The sequence below is a fragment of the Centroberyx gerrardi genome, chromosome 11, assembly GCF_048128805.1.
Source record: "Centroberyx gerrardi isolate f3 chromosome 11, fCenGer3.hap1.cur.20231027, whole genome shotgun sequence".
NCBI classification, from domain to species: Eukaryota; Metazoa; Chordata; class Actinopteri; order Beryciformes; family Berycidae; genus Centroberyx; species Centroberyx gerrardi.
Window position 1 is genome coordinate 14,867,856 of NC_136007.1, and position 19,747 is coordinate 14,887,602.

Here is a 19,747-nt window from a genome sequence, read left to right on the forward strand (position 1 = left end):
GGCTACATGTATTGATCATTTTTGACCGCCATAATGAATTACAAATGCACACATGCTTGCACACACATAGACAGCAGACCAAATGATAGGGATTAATTCACTGATCATGCTTAATCTGTCATAATTAATTCCATAGGAACAACTGTGATGAGAGCAAGCCTCCATTAAACAGATAAATTATTCAAGATGAGGAAGAGGTGGACTCAAGATAAATGAGTGTGGGAGACTGGTGCCAGCAGTCACAGGCTGAGGCTAATTACAGTCTTTTCTTGGAAACTGGCACAGGTTAACTTACAGTAATAGTTATCATGGAAATAACATAAAACTGTAATTGGAGGCTTGGGTTAGCATAACAGTTCATGGAAGGATCTGGGCTTCATCTGAGTTGACTTTGAACAGTGGCATCAGAAGTTCAATAAAGTCTTTAATGTCATCTTTTCTGCCCTAAATTCTTCTACTTATTATAGAAAAGCGTGGATGCTCTCCACATATAATGAATATTCTTAAAGAGGGCATTATCCAAAGATTATGTGTATAACATACCAATTTGGGGGACACATCTCAGGTGTCTTACAGTACCATGAGGCATTCATTTTTAGCAGAGGTGGAGAGGTAGTCCCAGTTGGTATCAAATCTCTAACCCAAATCTCTAGTCTTTAAATTGTGTGTATGTAGGAATGCCTCTCAGATTGGTTACATTCTGATCATTGATGTCCTTATAGTTACAGATTTAAATCCTAGACACTGCAACATTCTTGACAATGGTTACTCTTTTAACACAGTTGGATAACGGGGGTAGCTTTTGCAAAGGGTGACACATTTAATCAATCATGAAGGCAACAATATACCTGTTCAACAAAGAGGCTTGAATAATAAAAACAAATGCATAAACACTGTCCATCCAATTGTGATTTATTTACTTTCCAGCATCATTTACAGGCATATGCAGGGCACATGCGGGCAGAAGGAAGGCAGATATGAATGGGTTTTGATATTTGTGAGCATTGGAATTATGTTGAAATAAAACACTTCCCTAAAGAAGTTCCCTCTCCTGTATTTTCATGGGTGATCTCATCATGTTATGATGGTATAAGGTATCTCACAAATCAGAGTTAATCTCTTAACACTCCTAAATATTAGGAAATATTTGCGAAAGCAGTGTTTGCATGTGTTGGCATTGCATTACACAGAACCATCGATTTTCAAGTTTAGATAATTATTCTACTGAAATTCAACATAAACATTACATAGGCCCAATTGACCAGCTTTGGTCTTCCAACTTTGTGATTCACGCTCTTCTATACTCCTGTGGGTTTGAAAAGATAGAAAATCAAAGTACCCAAAAAAGATAAAAACTCATGAATAAAACAAAAACAATCAGTAGTGAGCTATTCACGCTGCGCACATATAACACTGGCAACAACAGACTGTTGATTGCTTATCAACCCGCAGTAATCAATATGGACATAAAGGTCACCAAGCCAAGAGGTAATTAGTACTAAACTTTACTGTAGTTGAGTTGAGACCTCCTCTTAGCACTGATTAGATTTAGATGTCCTGGTCCTTCAGACGCTTTAGAGTGAGTGCAAAGCAAGGTTTGCTTAACCAATCAATGCATTAAATTTGCCATTTTAGTCAGAGAAAGCCTCTGAGAAACAGAATTTTCACCCAGATGTAGGTCTAATTAGACCTTAATATAGATCTTAATATAGTAATGTGCTTCTTAGTATCCTCTTTCGCATCTATGCTTCCCTTCTTCTTCTGGCATCACAATCTGGCCTATCCAATCCTGGTTGCTTGTGGCTGTTTGATGTCGCACATTCATCAGCCGACCTTTGGGCCATGGTCAACAGACAGTCTGTGTGTTAGAAGAAGGTTTCTCTGCACAGTGGACAGGTGGACTTATTACTGGATGTGAACCACTTGTACTGTAGAGGGACAAGAAAAAAGAGAAGACAAATTAGTGTGACAAAAAAAAAAAAACTTGTGATATGAGGTGTTGTTGGGAAGTCTCTCACCAGACACGCTGAGTGGAATTTCTTCTTGCAGGTGCGGCAGGCCTTCTTGGGCAAAGAGTAGTTGGAGCCATGGATAACAGAAAAGCAGATCATACAGTCCTCTACTCCCTCGAAACGCTTATCCACGTTGTTCTTCCACAAAGCCAGACCCTCCATTATGCTGCCATTCTACACACACACACATACACACACACACACACACACACACGCACACACACACACTCTATTGAATTTTTCCATTTTTCCATCCATAATGAATGAATCAACACAATAATAATAATAGTTTATTCATCCCTCTGGTTGAAGGACAAGCACTCTACTTACTACACCACCCTGCTGCCCTCACATTCAGGCATGCCGGTGAGCGTGCATGTGCTCCTTTGTGTGTTTTTTTTCTGTTGTGTTTCTACCTGGTGTGTGAGGTACGTGCTGAGCTGCAGCATCCAGTTCCTCCACTGCTGCACGGCGACGCCCACCCTCCTTCCACTCTCCACAGTGATGGAGCCTAGAGGATAGTTCTGTGGCAGCTGAATCACCAACTCGATGAAGATATCATCCACACAATAGGTAGCAATCACCTCCCGCGCCGCGGAGCGAGCCTTCACCTGGGGGCAAAAAACACATAGTGGGCCTGTGCTATTGGGTTTTTTTTGTTGCAAATAAACAGGTACCTATTTAATCTAATGCCAGGATCGCACATAATGAATTGAATGCCTTATTCTCTAGTGGAAGTTCATTCATTTTGAATGAGAATCCATTACTGCTGCATTACTCTGTTGCAGATGGATTGCATTGTGATGCAGGTGTTGCATCCATTGGATTTGTTCTACTTATGCATTGATTACACATGAGTAAAATAGAACAAATGTTGTTTTGCCCTGCTTTTTGCTAAGTCTGTGAAACTTGTGGTGAAATCATTTTGCCAGTGAATCAAAGTTTAAATGAAAATGTATGCTAAAATACTATAATCAATAAGCATATCTAATCAGTTTCATTTCAATACGTTTGAGCCATGAGATACTTGCACTCTGAACATAGTTTACAGCAACAATACATAGGATATGATAACCCTTGTACAACTGTTTTTGGAGAATACCTATGTAAAAAGCTTGGGTGTTAGAGTAAAAAGACAGAGCAGGTATGTTGGGGTTATCAAGGTGGCATCTCCCATGACAGATGTTTCATTCAATTAGCAGCAGATTAAGAGCGATCATGGCCTAAGAAAAAATACAGCATCTGCACGTTTCAGTAACCTAAATCTAAGACCTTTAATTAATTGTAAATTAATTAATTGTAAATCTTTTACTGTATTTTTTATTACTCTGTAAAGCACTTTGAATTGCCTCAGTGTATGAAATGTGCTATACAAATAAAGCTGCCTTGCCTTTAAGACTTTATTTCTTACTGAAAATGAGATGAGAGATGAGACCAATTTTGCATCAAAAACAAAAACAAAAAGTGCTGACAGCCTGCACAGTAAAGCTGACAGTCTGTACTTTAAATTCATTGACATTGTGTCATTTAACACCCAAAGTAATAAGACAATGGAGTCAAAACATCAAACAATGTGTCACTGTCTAACAGAAACTCGCTTTACATTTCAAACCGTCTCTTGTTCGTGTTCTGGTTCTGCTGTGGCTGTGCCAAACTCAAGGACAATAGAGTCTTTGGAATTGTAGTCATTGTAGTTCACTACTACATTTTCAACACTCGATTATATTGAATATGTTTCATTTTGAATGTTACAACTCATTACAATTAATGACTTCTCAGAAAAAGTGTAGAAAGCACACTGACATTGACAGACTACTCAATTCATCACTCTTCATTACTATATTACAGCAGCACATTTTTTTAATACCTCTGAAAACTCTATTTAAGACTTAACTGCTTCCATCAAATTTAACACTTTAAGGCTTAAAATTTTGAAGATTTCCAGTTTAGAACTTTAAGGACCGATGCTAAACCTGAAAACAGTAAAACTGAAGATATCAAGTCGTAAAGTTTAAGTCTGTGTTTTAGTGGAACACACATATACACACACACACACACACACACACACACACACACCAATGTATCTGCCAACTTACAGTCATGCTGTCAAATGTTTGAGTGCTGGAGTGGACAGATGAGATCTCCTGGGCCGAGAGTACAGGACTGACATATTTAATAGTGAACTTCTCCACAGCCGTACACACTCTCTTCTCCTGACTGTTCCACCACAGCCGCACCATGGCAGGCAGGTCCTGCACCGCGCTATAGTATACACTGCAAGCCAGGTGAGGGAGCTCCCACTCAACACCCTCGCTTTCTGCAGGCAAGACAACACGGAAGGGGAGAAAGTGAGCTTGTTTCCGTTCTGCAGTCATGCACAGCGTGTGTGTGCAGGTCTGTGTGTGCTATACTTACTGTCGACAGAAAGAGACAGGCTCTCTGTGAAGAAGGTTTTGGTCTCCTTAGGCTCTGCCCCCTGGCCTGGGTACACAGGGCTTTCAGGCATCATTTTGAAGAGGTGGAGGAGGAGGTTGTGAAGGGAGCGGCTTCTCTTAAGATACAGGGAATACTGGACACGCAGCTGGAGATAAAACACAGGGGAGCTGTCAATAATGTGAAAATACCCTGATATCAAAATGGCTCTCCTAGTTCAAGTTCAATACTTTATTGCCATCTCAACTTGGTAGATTGGGATTTGCTTTGGCAAGCTCACTTAAAACAGACGGAGAGGGACAAGAATGGTTAAAAATGAACCAAAAGACGTAATACACTTAGAACACAAAGACATAAGGTAGAAGCAATAAAATACCATAAAACAAAATACAATACCACAACTAAAATACCATAAACTAAGAAATATGTACAATGGGGATAAAAACTGTATAAAACAACCACTATAGCTGTCATACTGCACAAATCTGACAAACAGTCTGTAGTGCCTCAGTAGAACAGTTAAGGAGGCGGACAGCCTCTGGATGAGTGCTATGTCGGAACCTGGAAGTTCTGGTCCTAATGCTACTGAGTCTTTTAAAAGAAGGTAGGAATTTAAAAAGCTGGTTTGCCTGGGTGAGAGAGGTACTTAAGAATTGTAAGGCTCTTCCTTTGTAGTCTGGTTTGGTAGATTCCAGTATCAAATATAATATCAAATAATTCTGGATGCAGTACGCACCAAATTGCCATACCATACAGTAATTGGGAAGGTGAGGATGCTCTCTATGCTTGCTTGGTAAAATTGCGGCATGCCTTCCATGGATATAGAATTTTTTTTCCATTGTCTTAAAAAGAAGAGTCTTTGGTGTGATCAGAACGCACTGTCTCAATGGAACTTCTAATCTGTTTGCTTGCATGCAATCTCATACATACAAACAGCAAGACACGCACGAAAACAGAAAAAATGCAACTATACTGCACATCCACAAAACATCTGATCTGTGATCACAGAGGAGAAGAAGCTCTCTCTGGAACCAGCTCTTGCCACGACTCACATGGGAGGGTGAGGATTTGAAGAAGGTGAGGAGGAGCTTCCAGGCCAGCAGGTATCCCAGGATGCAGGAGTACTCCACACTGAGAGGCTGGACCACAGCAAACTCTCCTACCTGGACCCCGGCCAGGATAGTCTCACACAGCTCCTCACAGGCCGACAGGATGGACATCAGAGGTGCTGGGGGAGACCTGAACACACAAGTCAGCAAACTGTAGGATGCATTCACACACACACACACACCGCTTAAACTACGAGACTTTTATGTGTAAAAACCACAGTAGTATGGTCTCCCTCTGACTTACAGGCATGGCTCCTCTGTATCGTCATCAGACTTGCTGTTGTCTCCCTCTCCATCACACTCAGGCAGCTGAGGCATTACCCTGTTTTGACAAAAAGCAATTGTGTTGACTGTCATTAGTAGTGGATCCTGTAGGTAAGCATAAGGCAGTCATTCCCAACCTGGTCTCTGGGGACCCCAAAGTTTGTCAGGATGGGTGTGTAATCTGAAGCAAAGGGGATATTTGAGAGAGAGCAATAGTTTGAGACAAAATGAGGAGACCATTTCATTTAAGATATTGATTATTCCACAGTTATGACTGCAATCCAGCCATTTCTATACATTGCTTTGTGTTGATTATGACTCAACCTTATATGAAATTATATTTCTATGCTCTGACCAAGAACTGCACCTTATTTTTGGATTAGAACATGGCATATTTATCCGACCATGGACTTAAATTCTGCTTTCACTGAGTTTACTTGGCTTTCATGTTGCACTGCTTCCGGTGGAGCATGAGGCATTTTTTCTCTCCAATTTTTTTTCCAGTCTTCAAAATTAATTTCAATCTCCCGAGAGAATGGAAGCCTGATGATGAAGAATCAGACTTTGTATTGTAATTCTCCTGCTCCCCTTATTATTGACTGACACAGCCTCAAACCCATAATCAGATTCGTGGTAGAGATTTTCTCTGTACAGTACAAACATGAGGTGATCGAAATCTCCAGGCCAATAAACCAAACACATATTGATTTTGTATACATGTCAGTGTGCACAACATGTGGTGAATAAGAGCATACTGCTCAGTGGAACATGTTTGCTACTTTCACTTTTAAATGAGAATGCAGCATCGGGAAAGATATTTGTTCTTCGCAGCTCGGCATAACATTGTGTTCAAATTAATTGCAGGAGTTTGCAATACAACAGAATCTTCAGATGAAATGGCTAATTTGCAAGCTGTTTTACAATCAAATGTGGAATTGTCCTCGAATGGCAGCAGGCAGTGCGCTGTGTGCATCTCATCCACAATGGTGAATCAAGTCAATGCCACTCGAGGTTTGATGTGTTATTGTTCAACTAGGGTAGTTTCGAAAATGGTTTTGTCCAATTTTAAGAAAAATTAACAGCCTCTTACCCAAGTTTGCTTGCAAGTACACTCAGGCACACTCAAACGAAAGGCTTACTTGTCCAGTAGGTGGTAGGCGGTGATCTGCAGAGGCCGGGCCTTAAACAGCAGCAGAGGACAGAGGGTGTTGAGGAGTGTCTGGAGGGGCTCTGGTAGGCTGGTCTTCTGGTCCGCTATGAATCGTGCCGGCAGGGTGTTCTGGTTCAGCTGCTGCACAGGCACATATGTCAGAGCCACGCCCACCGACTGCAGTATAGCCAATGGGAACAGAGGGTCGTCCGGTTCGGTGAAGGCGTCTGCAATAAAAAAAAGTCACCATAAAAAAAAAAAAGTCACCAGTCACCATAAAAAAAAAATCAACCACATGCACACACCCTTCTACGCTACGACAAAAAAGTCTCAACTCTGGGTGCCGACTGCCGAGCTTGGCACATATCTGGGCTGTAGCACCACTGAAACACAGCCAGTCAAGGATCTGTGTTTAGAGCTGCAGTATTGCACCATGGGATTGCACCCACAAACCACTGCTCTCAAACACACATTACAGCTCATTCATGAATGAATACAACCGGATCCAATCAGATTACTGTAGAAGAATCCATCGTAGTTGGCCATGTGTGGGAATTTTAAACTATACATTACGCATAACACTAAAAACAAAAATTACAAGGATGCAATGTGAGTATCTTCCTTCTCCAGTGTTCACGTTGCAAAACACATACACACATGCACTCAATCCCACATGCACACACCTGTGATTTTGATAGGCAGTGGCAGCAGTAGGTTGTAGACTCCTTCGATAAAGAAGTCTGTCCATTCACCAGCCAGTTCTGATGGCAGGTTCTCCAGAACACCAGGAGGCGATGATGTGAAGAACTGGTTCAGCTTCACTATCAGTGCGGCGTTCTCACACACAAACAGCTGCACCCATGGGTTCCATAGACTACTCACATTCTCACTGGCAGTCTGAGAGTGGAAGCAAGAAAGACAAAGACAAAGATGAGTGACAGCAGATCTGAGAAATAAACAAGAGCTGCAGCTGTTGAAAATGTATAACCAAAGAAACCCTGGAGAATGTAAAAATTTGACAAAACTATAATAAATATTCCTTATTAAGGGGCAGCAGGGTGGCATAGTGAGTTAACTGGAAGGCCTGGGTTTAAAACCACATGACGACATGCATCCACCCCGTACATGCATCCAACACACTCAGTCCGTACTGTTGTTCTGCATCTGACCCTGGGCTACGACCTGAGAGTAATACAAATTTGTTATTTTTACTATCCATGTCTTACCTCCAACCAGGCTAGCATAGAGCAGAGCATGAAGTCCCACTGGCTGTCCCCGAGAACTGTAGGAGAATGAGTCACCAGCCAGGACAGGAAACGCATCATCTCCACAGTGAGGGTCAACTGTGCGGCAGATGCTTTAGACAGGTCACTGAAACAGAAAGATGTGTCAAATGTAGGCATATCATAGGTGGATGGACATAAAGGTATGGCCTTTAGACAGCTATGATCAATATAGAAATGCAGCGTGGTGCATGGCTGTATGCCTGTCTGTGATTAAATTACCTGCTAAAGAGGAACCAGTCCTCCTTGCTGTTCCTCCACTCCATCATGGAGGCCAGGATAGCCTGCAGGACCTCCTCTTGTACCGGTGTGTTTGCTTTCAGACAGCACAGGAGCACCGCCAGACACCCGCACACATCTGGGACACATAACCCAAAATGATTATTTGCTTGTGAAACTGTGTGTGTAACTGTGTGTGTATGTGTGTGTGTGTGTGTGTTTGTGTGTGTGTGAGAGTGCGTATGTTCTCACTGTTGTTCTCTTGCCAGTTGATTATTCCAGCAGTAGCCAGAGCTGTGAGAGTGTCTCTGTCTTCTTTGGTCATGGTGGGGCAGAGCACCTGGAGCGTGCTCAGTCTGCTCTGAGACACTGGGAATAAACTGACGAAGCAAACACAGACAATTTTGAATATAAAACACAGTGGAAAGAGTGGTAACATCACAGCTAGGGTTGGGTTTCAAAAGCATTTTACTGAATCTGCTTATCGAATGTGAATCTTTTCAAATCATTTTTACATAATTTATTGGGGGAAAAAGGACAATGAAAATTTCAAAAAGACAGCACTCGTTAACTTTTATGCGATACTGTGTTGGTAAGTACTTATTCATCGCATGTGTGCACCCCCTTAGTCAACTGGGCCGTCTCACAAATATTTTATTTTTTATTTAATATTTATTATTATTAATTTTGAGAAATGTGCCGACGCTTTCAAATGCTTGTGTCCGCCATGTTGACAAACACACTGGGAAGTGGGGACATGGGACGTAATTGTATGACATCAACAGGGGAGGACAGGGGATTCGATAAGAGGATTTGTTCAACTTGGGGATTAACAAATCTGGGTATTTTGCTCACTTGGAAGCGGTTCCAAAACAGAACTGGGTGACAGAATCCAACCCTAATCACAGCTTTGAATAACATACTGTATACAACTCAAAAAAAATTTTAAACTATAATAAATGAACTAATAAAATCAACTACTGACCTGTCTGCACTTCTGTAGAGCTTCCTAATGGTGGCGTTGCCAGTGGCTGCCAAGTTGTTGGTCTGGATGTAGTTCTCTAGAGTCAGAGACCATAGACCTCCCTCCTCCATTGACCTGTAGGGCAGTGATATGATGCACAATATATACAACGGAAATAGTTTAAGATTATTGCCTGGAAAAATAAACAGATGAATTAGTGATTAGATTCTAACCCGTTCTTCGGGACCTGATACATTTATTAATCAATTTATGCCCTAAAGAGTCCACTCCTATACTTTCCCCAGTTCTAAATGAAGGTCTGCTTTACTAAAGCTAAAGGCCAGACGTGACTGAGTGACCCTCACCTTGTGTAGAGTGTCTCCAGCAGGCCTTTAATTGGAGCCTGGCTGTGGAGTCCCTTTGACAGCCCCCAGGCAGTCAGCAGGCTGTGGTAGGCAGACACCACAGCGGGGCTGTACTCTACCTCCTTACACCACTGCAGTGCATACAGCAGTTCTGCAACTGGAAAACAGGAACGTACATACACACATATTAAATGGCATCTTATAATGTTAGGAAAACACTGGATGCCGTTCCACCGCAGCATATATAAACCAAACTTGAAAAATGTCAAGAATATAGTCTAAGCCAGTTATATCTGACCTGTGTACTTGAGGTTTGGCAGGTATGAGGGAGAGTCTGCCTCCTGTTGGTCACGGGGTGCGACTGCAGCAGTGTGGGCCACTCTCCCTAACAGGGCGCAGGCACATAGGTGGGCTGGCACTCTGGTTGAGACCCGAAACTTCCACACGTCCATACAGGGATAGTCGCAAACTACTCGAAGACGGCTGGACAGCAAGGGGCTCTTCACCCACTGCAGAGCAGAGGAGAGGGGGAACACGCAGGAGATGTAAGAACCACACGTGAATGTCAAGAGATTTGTCAAGTATTTTATGCGCATGATATTATTTAAGCACAGTCCTAAAACACTGTAATGTCAGGTAAGCTCTTAATGCTCCCCTAAACAGTTACCAAATGTATAGCAGTGCCTCAATGAGTTATTTTCTTTAAGTAAGAATATATGATTGGCTGGCTCACCTGAAGCGGTAAGGCCTGTCTGATTCTCGTCCATTCTACTTGGCTGGGTGTCAAGAGGGAGAGGAACTGGATGAGGAGGGGGGAGTCTTGATGGCAGACGGAGTTCATTGTCTCCACTAAGCTCTGAACAGCCAGAACTAGAACCTGTAAACTGAAACACAACAGCAAGGAAGGAGCTAGAGTTAGCTGGAAACATGAGAGAAACAAAGATTCAAATTGTGGGAAGCGGACCAGGTTGCTAAGACAAGGCCGCACCGGTTCAGACTTTATTTACTTTATTTGTGAATAAAGTGATTTCTCCACCTTAACACAACAAGGTCACTCTCTTGTTGTTTCCTAACACTCCAGGCAGAGTGAAAAATGACAATATCATTTACAAAGATGTGCAATTCTGTCTTCATGATTACTGTAGGAACATCTCAGATTGTATAAAAGAAGTAAAGCTGGACAATAGAGGAGCTATCTGCAGAATATGTCTTGTTAAAATAAAAAATAGCTACAGGCATGAAACCACAAACCTGCCAAATCACATGCAGAAAAATCTGAAAATTAACAACAGGAGTTTTAACCACTACATCATCTCTGAACATGAGGAAGTGTTCTGTTTGTGGTAAATGCATTACCTTTTCATGTCCAGAGCGGCGGTGAGTAGTTGGTTCTTCACCCAGAGGGCTGCGCTGTGCAGGAAACCACCATCCCTGACCTCATACTCAGAGTGCTGGACCAACGACTGGACCCCAGCTACACACACCTTCCTCAGCTTACCTAAAAGAGAGTCTTTCAGAGCGAAATCGACAAAAATTAGCTCTTTAGCTTACCCGACAATTATGTGTGTGTGTGTACTGTGTGTGTACCTACCAGACAGGTGTGTGTGTGTTTGATCCTGGGCGGTGAGTTGGAAGACAGTGAGCAAAAGTTCCTCGGCAGAGGCGAGGAGGAGACAGTCTTGTACGGATGAGAAGAACGTGGAGGCCACGTCACAGATGAAGGAGACGAGCGGCTCCATGTTGCCCGCATCTGACAGACCCTTAGTCTCGGACAGAGTGGCATGGAGCTTCTCTAGGATCTTCTCCATGTACACCTCCCCTATCAGAGGCTCTGCGTGTGTAAAAAAACAGTTGGAAAGATGGTCAGTTTAGGTGGCTGATATGAAAATCCACAAATGATGTGCATTACGAATGTAGCAAAATAGGAATTCTCTGATTAAAATGAAAATGATCTGCTTGTGTGTGAGTGTGAGTGAGTGTGTGTGTGTGTGTGTGTGTGTGTGTGTGTGTTCACCGTTGTCGTGGTGCTGAGACAGGACCAGGCTGATCAGAGTCCAGCTGTGGGTGCTTTTAGGAGAGGTAGAAGTGGAGTAGCTACCTCCCACCTTACACAGCTCCTCAGCCAATCCAAGGAGCTGCTCACCCAGCACCGAACCTTTCAACCAATCACCACAGCTCTTCAGAGTCTCAAGATCTGCACATGCCTGGCAGGAAAGAGAGCAGAAATGGGCAGACATTTTTAGAAATGTAGTTGAATATATAGATAGTGGTAGATAACACACTTCGATAGGAAACAGAATAACAGGAAAAGCTAATATCAACAATTAGTACAAATGTACTGAAAAAAATGTCATTCTACCTACCCTTTGTATGATTTGCAGGATAATTCCCCACTGTAGATCCATCTAGAAAGCAGAGTGAAGAGCACAAATGTCAACAAAACAGAACAGTTGATGCAACACAAGTACCTATGGAGAGATCATCACACACTGCACATAAAGGATATAAAACAACATCAGTAACCCATCAGTTACAATACAACATGTTACAATGACCCATGACGTCAACATCGTATGTTACCGTGGTGATGTGGTTGAGGATGCGGGTGGTCTCCTGCCGGCTGCAGCAGTAGAGCGAGCTGAAGACCATCTCCACCAGGTGGTCAGTGTCCGTCCGCCCCGCCTCGGCCAGCCACACCACCACCCGCTCCAGCAGGAACCGCATCGCTGGATTTTTCAAAGTGTCCACCTCCTCACTCTGCTCACCCTCCTTTGTTATCTTATCATCCAGTTCTACCAACATCTGAGAAAAGTACAGAATAGGGAGAAAGAAACAGTTAATTGCATCAAGAACAGATAAGGGCTGTATAACCTTTAACCCTTTCTGTTAGTCTGTGTAACCCCTTGTATTTGTCTATGAAAAAGTCTTCAATTATTTTTTAAAGTTAGTTATAGGAAAATTATGCAAATCACTTGCATCACAATAATAGTCACAAATATCCACTGCTGTTTGATAAACACGGGATCTAAAGAAGTAATGTTCCACACATTAATTTACAAGAGCAGAATAATGTGGGGCAATTTCACAGATTTGTCCATTACAAGGACTATTTGATAAGGCGTTAAAATCCTGTGGCAATTAGTTGACCCAGAATTCCTTTAATCAGAGGCAGCCCTGCAAAATTTATAAAATGATTGAAAATGAAATACACTTTTATCTATAATCATCAGCGTGGCTTACAGTGAAGACCCTGGGCGTGTGGAAGGAGCGCAGCAGAAGGGAGAGGAAGAGGAGGTGTCGCTCTGAGTTTTTCTCATTCACATACACCAGACACAGTTGTGCCTGCTGGCACACCACATCCTCCAAATGCTGGGTCTTCAGGGAACCAATTGCCTTCTCAAGCCCGAGCTCCGACACTGACAGGGCAGGTTTCTCACTGCCATCCCCCTCAACTCCACTTTCCTCCCTGTCCTCCGGCTTAGAGAAACAGATCTTGACAGATTTCTTCTTCTGGCCCTGCTTCCTGCTTACTCTCTCAGGGTAACGCATCACCTGGAGGAATAAGGGACCATATTAGATTAATTTAGCCATTCTACTTTCTGTTTCACACTGGCCAATTCTTTAGACACTACAGGCTCCGACAGCCATACTGACCCGCTGTATCCAACATGGAGAGTTCTCAAGGGAAAACGTCTGAACCACAGATTCCCTGTACCCACACTCACCTGCAGCAGGGTGGCCACACCTTCCAGTGCCTTTGGATCTGCTTCTTCATCATCCGCATAACGAACAAACAAAAGACTAAGCCCCTCCCAGAAGTCCGCCAGAAGCTTATCAAAGACATCCTCGCCGTCATTAGATCCGCTCTCATTATGTAAGCCTGCTCTCTTCTCCCAGGAAACGAGCATTTCAGTGACCAATAGGAAAAGAGGACCATTCTGAAGGGAGGGGTTTCCAAGAGCCCTGTCCAATAGCGGTAAGAGCTACAAAGAGAGCAAAACAATGTTAAAACAGTGTAGGCTTTTTGGTAGATTTAATGTGATGCAGGCATTTCGAGAGAAAAAAAATATAAGCAAGTGTCTGGTCTCACCTGCTGTGAAATAAGCATGATCCGTATTCGTTTCTGATCCTCCTCGTCTTCTGTGTTGTGCAGTATGCTGAACCTCAAGCACTCCACAGCAGCAGTCACTATAGCTGCACTTTCTGATGGACTTGTCAATGCACGCTCACTAGATAAACTGAGACAAACACACACATACACACACACACACACTCAAAGTTAAAGACTGAGATCCAGGACCTCTCCCACACTCCCAAACACATGTGCACACACACACAAAAACAATTTACCCTTGTATGAGTGAAGTGAAGAAGGTGGTGTAGAAATCCAAGGCCGGGTCAGTGACCTCTTGGGGCAGTTTGCTGATGAGGGGCATCAGGTTGGGATGGAGCGCTGTAGCCATGCCCTTACCACCCTCCTTCAGAAGAGCCCACAGTTTGGGCAAGAAGCCCTTCCTGGCATTAACATGCGTCCAGCAGTCCTGGAATAGGAACAGTCAAATAGAAGAGCAAATGCAGCTTAACTATGATTGGCTTAATGAAAAGCATTTACTTTGCACATCTGTGAGTATGCCAATGCTCCTACACTGGTACAATTCTTCAGCCTTGAATGTATACTTGTAGCCTGTTTATGTTTAGTCTGCTGTCATATCACATATCTTGTCAGCATTATATGTGAGGTCCTGTCACATTTTGCCCTGCACCAAGTGACTCAATCCTGTATTGTGAAGCTGTTTTAAAACACAAGCACACACAATTCAATTCAATTCAATTTGTGTGTGCTTGTAATAATACCAACACACGCTTACAGCGACGGTAGACACAACGTGAAGAACGGCTTCCCACAGAGGCGGCAGCACTACAGGATCTGTGTCGTCGATGCTGAGGAGGACAGCGGGACAGACTCGTGCCGCTTCGGTCTGGACCAGTCCTGGGGTGTACTGACACAGAGCAGACAGCACCTCGAAAAACGCCCCTCGCACCTGGGGACAGCACATAACAAAACATAGGGAATCACCTTCCTGACAGCACATGACATATAATTCAACTTCTCACACAGAATTTGAAAAGGTTAAGTTCATCATTTTTTCTGTTATTATCAATTAAAAACTAGGTGTAGGAAAAATTTGTTACAGAAATGTAAACTACACAGAATCTGTGGTATTGTTTAGGGTAACCTGTTTATTGCTGGGTTTATTGTTTGTGACAGAGAAACAAGTAACATGGAGGCTACTTGTAAACCAAGATTCATTTTAGATTCTTCACCATAATTTACTCAAAAAAAGTCGTCCAGGGCATTAGGAATTAGGGGAACCTGATGGGTCCCATAATATGAAGTTATAGCATAGTCGTAGATGTGATATGATGGGATCCTAAACACTCCATCACCATTTATGCATGCTACTTTCTTTTACTAAAATGAAAAATACATTCAAGAAATTATGATGAAATTCAAATTATCAAAGAATCAGCATTCAATCCATTGTTTTATTTGGGCTAAATTGCATATAGTGTACATTTCACATCATGTATTACTTGTTTACTTGCGTACACATTCAAACCTCTATTACAAACAGAGCATTCCTATTTAATGCCAGTACCTGTGGTGTCTTGTGTTTGCCGTACTTCCAGAACTTCCCCGGGGCAATAAGATGTGCCAGTCTTTCCTCCAGGGCCTGTCTGTCTGTCTGGGGCAGCAAGGACAGCAGCCTCTTCACCCCCAGCAGAGAGCTGGTCACCATGCGGAGAAACTTGGCTTCTCTCTCCTCCTCCGACACACTTCTAGAGAACAAATGAGAACAGTCAAAAACTCAGACAGAATATATTATCATGCCTAGACAGTGGCAGGCAAAGGACACAGAAGCCATAATGACCCAAACTGTTCACTTACTGTGGATCACTCAGTGTGTCTGCAGTTTCCTTCAACAAAGTGTCCTGAAGTACCTGCAATATAACAGTGAGACAACAAATGAAGGTGTTAAGTTGTGCCCTTGAAATTCTAATGCAAATCTTGTCCTCTTCAATGCCACCACTATCACTCACGTTAAGGATCTCATCCCTGCAGAAGCTGAGGGCTTCAGGCTGCTTGCTGGGGGGGAAGGCAGCGTGGAAGGCCTGGCAGGCAGCAGAGGCTGCGGGGCTGTAGGTGTCGCACTGGGCCAGCAACCAGTGGCCCATCACGCTCTTCAGAAAGGGGGCCAAGCTGCGGCGCACCTTCAGCACCAGCTGCTCAAATGCCTGCTGGGTGGCCTCCCTCACACGCCGGTCATGGTCCTGAGAGACACACACAGATCTGTTGAACACAGTGCTCCTACACACACCTCAAGCACTGAACCACCACATGCTCTGTCCCAATGAAGGCATTCGGAGAGCCTCTTGCTTCCTTAACTTGATGTATACCGGTAGAATCAGGATATTGGGGTGGGATATTAATGCAAGGAGGGATCATTCAAAAATGTAAACCAATGGGATATCAGTTAGGGAGAGAAAGGCTGTTTTATTTGATGGGACAGGCAGCATTGTTCAAAAATCTGTAACCGTATTACTGGTTGTAATTTTTATTTATGCATACTGGTACAGTATGAGGTAACCATTAAAGATACACTGTTTTCCAGGAAGTAAAGGTAATGGGATTTTGATATAAAAATACAAGAATATCAACATGTTTTAGTTCGTTGGTATTTATTGTTAAATAGGTGTGTGTTATGACATGGAAAATTAGCTAACAAGGTGAAAAAAAGTCATTTTTCATTTCAGTGTGACTTAAAGATTGAGTCATGAATGACCAACTCACCACTGATATCTTGCAGTAAATCCTTGGCCAGTATGGCAGGACCCCTTTCACCACTTCAGCTTCCCGTTCCTGACACATGGAACCAAACTCCTGCACAGCCTGTGAAAAAGTTTACAGCATTAATAAGATTATTTTAACCCCAGAATATATGAACTCACTGACTTACAAGTTTCCATGAGCAGAGTCAAAATGACCCTCATTGAAATCAATGGAATTCTTTATTATAAAGGCCTTTTCTCTTCATCTGTATCTTGAACTTAATGACATAAATTATGCATTTGACCATGTAGAGATGTTATAATGTTATAATTATGTTTATTTCTCACTTCAGCTGGGCTTATTTAACCCATAGAAACAAACTATTCAGGCCACTTATTTTTTTTTTTTTACCATACATTGTTTGATGATATCAGTGATTTCTGAATGGGTCTGAACATAATTTTGAAGGATTTTTTCAAATTGGCTACTATATGTGGATGCAATATGCTGTTTAGCATTGGAGAGAACCACAGTGTCAGCAGTGCAAATGTTTCCCATAGGAATCAATGTATTCAAATACAATGGAAGTCAATGACAAAACGAAATACTTACTGCACTGTCTAGGCTATCTCTCAGAAAAGTCCCAAGCACATTAAACTTTGCAAAGACATACTCACACATCTTATGGATATATGTGAATGGCCATGAGTCAATGTGACACACTACAGTCAGATACTGGGCCACATTATCTAGTGTTCTAGTGCTTTACATTAGTGAATGAGAGTCATTTTGACCCTGCTCATGCAAACTCTCTAACCCTAAATGTACAAAAGATAAATATACAATTTATATGGGTACGGGTAAAGGCAACATTTTTGAGGAATACATGGAATATCATAAAATATTTTTTGAGAAAATAAAAGCAGAAACAACCAGCGCACAGGATCATTTTGACCCTGTTTTGGGTGAAAGTGAAAGAGCGATTCTAGCTGAACACACACCTGGACTAACCTGGAGTACTCCTTAAGGCAGTTAAGCATGGAGGTATTCTATTAAGTATTATATGAGGAGTTAAGCTCACCTTCAGTCTGGTGACAGCGTCCCTTTTGGACAGTTTCCTGAGGACCAGGCGGAAATCAGCATCCACTAGGCTGTCTATCTCCTCCGCGCCGTGGACAGCGGGGACGTACCCCAGCTCTGGAGTGACCGAGGAACCGAAGCCAACGAACCCCGGGACCACACCGCTCTCCCGGGCCAGCAGCTCGGCAGCTCGGCCGCTGCTGGACGGCTAGTAGAAGGACGGAAATGTGCGATGTTTTGGTCTATGACTCAACACTCATCAAATCGGAAAAGTAGTTATGAAACAGCTGTAACAGCAAGCCACACGTAAGCTGAAGTTTACGTTAGCTTGAACCCACGTTAGTTAGCTCATAAACAATGTACATAAATTGGCACTTACCCGAACATTTCCTTTAGTTCGCTGTTTATTCTTGCCCCCCATGCGTGCGTATTAACCTTTAAACCATTAGTCGCCTGGGTAGGTAACTAGTAACTAATGTTAGCAGGCCTGACGTGTGGTGCCCAGAGTTAACAACCAAAAAAACATCGGGGTCAAGCTAGTACCGGCTCCTTACTACTTCCGGTTCCTATTTTCAAAATAAAAGTTCTACGGCACCGCTGGTGAATGGTAGGGATTCAGTCTTGCTCATGAACACTTCTGCAGAGACGATGTTTGCGGATGAGGATTGAACCCGGGTCAGCCCGTTAAAGCCAAGCACTGTTAAACATTAGGCTGTGCACGTCCCTTTAATAAAGTCTGGTTTTCTGAGTCTGACGTCAGCTCGACGTAATGTTTTGTTTTTGAGCGCGAGGTAAATTGTCTTGCTCTGTGGGTTAAAAATAAATGACACACGAGTTGGTGTAGTCAACGAGAGAAGTTGTCCGTCTCCACATTCCTGCTACTTCTACAAGGCCATAAAACATTAGTCTATTAGAAGAATACTTGTCAAGGCTTCTATACTTTTACGAAATTGTCACTTTTACAAAATATGGTTCCTAACATTGTCACTTGATACAAATGAAACTCATGTCCAAATCGAGGCCCTCATTCAAATTCAGGTAGGGCTTGTAGATTGTAAAGCAAAATTAAATATGAAGAATAAAGGACAAAATAGGACCGTTTGGATCGAAGAGGATATTACAAATGTTATTCAACGTTGGGATAGGCAGATGTAGCTTACAGAGTGACACTCATCAAGGCAAACACAAAATAAGTCAAATTGCTTAATGTCAGGAATCTGCTTTGAGTCACTTTTATATCGCTGTCCTATAGCCTGTATCCATGCTTCACAGGAGCTCTTAATTTAGCCTTTGCCTTTTTGTAAGGGCCTTAGTCAGGAAATAATAATACAATCCATGTTATATCCATTCTACAGTTCTATTTTCATTCTAAACTCAAACTAGACGTTTCTTGAGTAGGCTATTATGATATTATTTTTGTTGCATTTTATACCAATACTTAAAATATTAGCCTACTTGGCAAGTTACAGGCGTTTATTTTGAAAGCTGCATCACAAAACCAGAAGTGATTTTGCTAAAACTTTCTTTCTGCTTGACAAAGATACAAGGTTCACTTCCGGTCTGGACTTTCTTCTTGTATCCTAAACTACAAACATCCTGAGCACATTGCTGCCCTCCATCGACATATTGCAGACATTGCAGCCCTGTAAAGCACAAACTTGATTCATTTTTAGTCTATGTAGATGAGTGTTAATTATTATTATAATAAAATGTACAGCTTTTGATGCTGAAAAACTCTTTCTCAATGCGTTCTTGTGCTTAATGTGGTCTTTTGCTACTATATTTATATATATATATACTATATTAATACATTGAAATGGTGTTAATCACCATCTCTATCATCCCTAAATTATCTATTATCGATCTACTTCCACTGCACTTTACACTATAAAGTCAAATGTACCCCCCACCCCTTCCCCTCCACACAGACACACACACACACACACTGGTAAGACCTACACTGGAGTTACACAGTCCATCTCTACACTTATCCCACACCGTCTCACCCAATAATTTCCAGCCACATTATCAATTTC

At 42.4% G+C, this 19,747-nt stretch overlaps 1 protein-coding gene across 2 annotated transcripts; it reads right to left on the reverse strand.

Annotated features, from left to right (window-relative positions):
- Positions 1–894: 894 nt before the first annotated feature.
- Positions 895–18,243, reverse strand: ltn1 (listerin E3 ubiquitin protein ligase 1). Of its 2 annotated transcripts, none has more exons than XM_078286793.1 (32): positions 18,091–18,243; positions 17,713–17,919; positions 16,653–16,742; positions 15,902–16,132; positions 15,750–15,802; positions 15,460–15,640; positions 14,668–14,841; positions 14,150–14,340; positions 13,890–14,037; positions 13,525–13,782; positions 13,040–13,351; positions 12,380–12,601; positions 12,163–12,204; positions 11,814–12,003; positions 11,391–11,630; positions 11,156–11,309; positions 10,533–10,683; positions 10,098–10,308; positions 9,800–9,956; positions 9,456–9,569; positions 8,723–8,850; positions 8,474–8,609; positions 8,195–8,339; positions 7,652–7,865; positions 6,958–7,195; positions 5,799–5,876; positions 5,498–5,684; positions 4,428–4,593; positions 4,109–4,329; positions 2,429–2,623; positions 2,019–2,186; positions 895–1,928 (listed from the first exon to the last, which is right to left on the reverse strand). In XM_078286793.1, exons 1-32 carry the CDS (start codon positions 18,130–18,132, stop codon positions 1,866–1,868), a joined length of 5,307 nt encoding a protein of 1,768 aa, XP_078142919.1. In that variant the 5' UTR covers positions 18,133–18,243; the 3' UTR covers positions 895–1,865. The 2 variants fall into 2 exon arrangements, with proteins under 2 accessions (XP_078142919.1, XP_078142918.1); XM_078286792.1 differs by having other exon boundaries at positions 16,653–16,751.
- Positions 18,244–19,747: the final 1,504 nt, after the last annotated feature.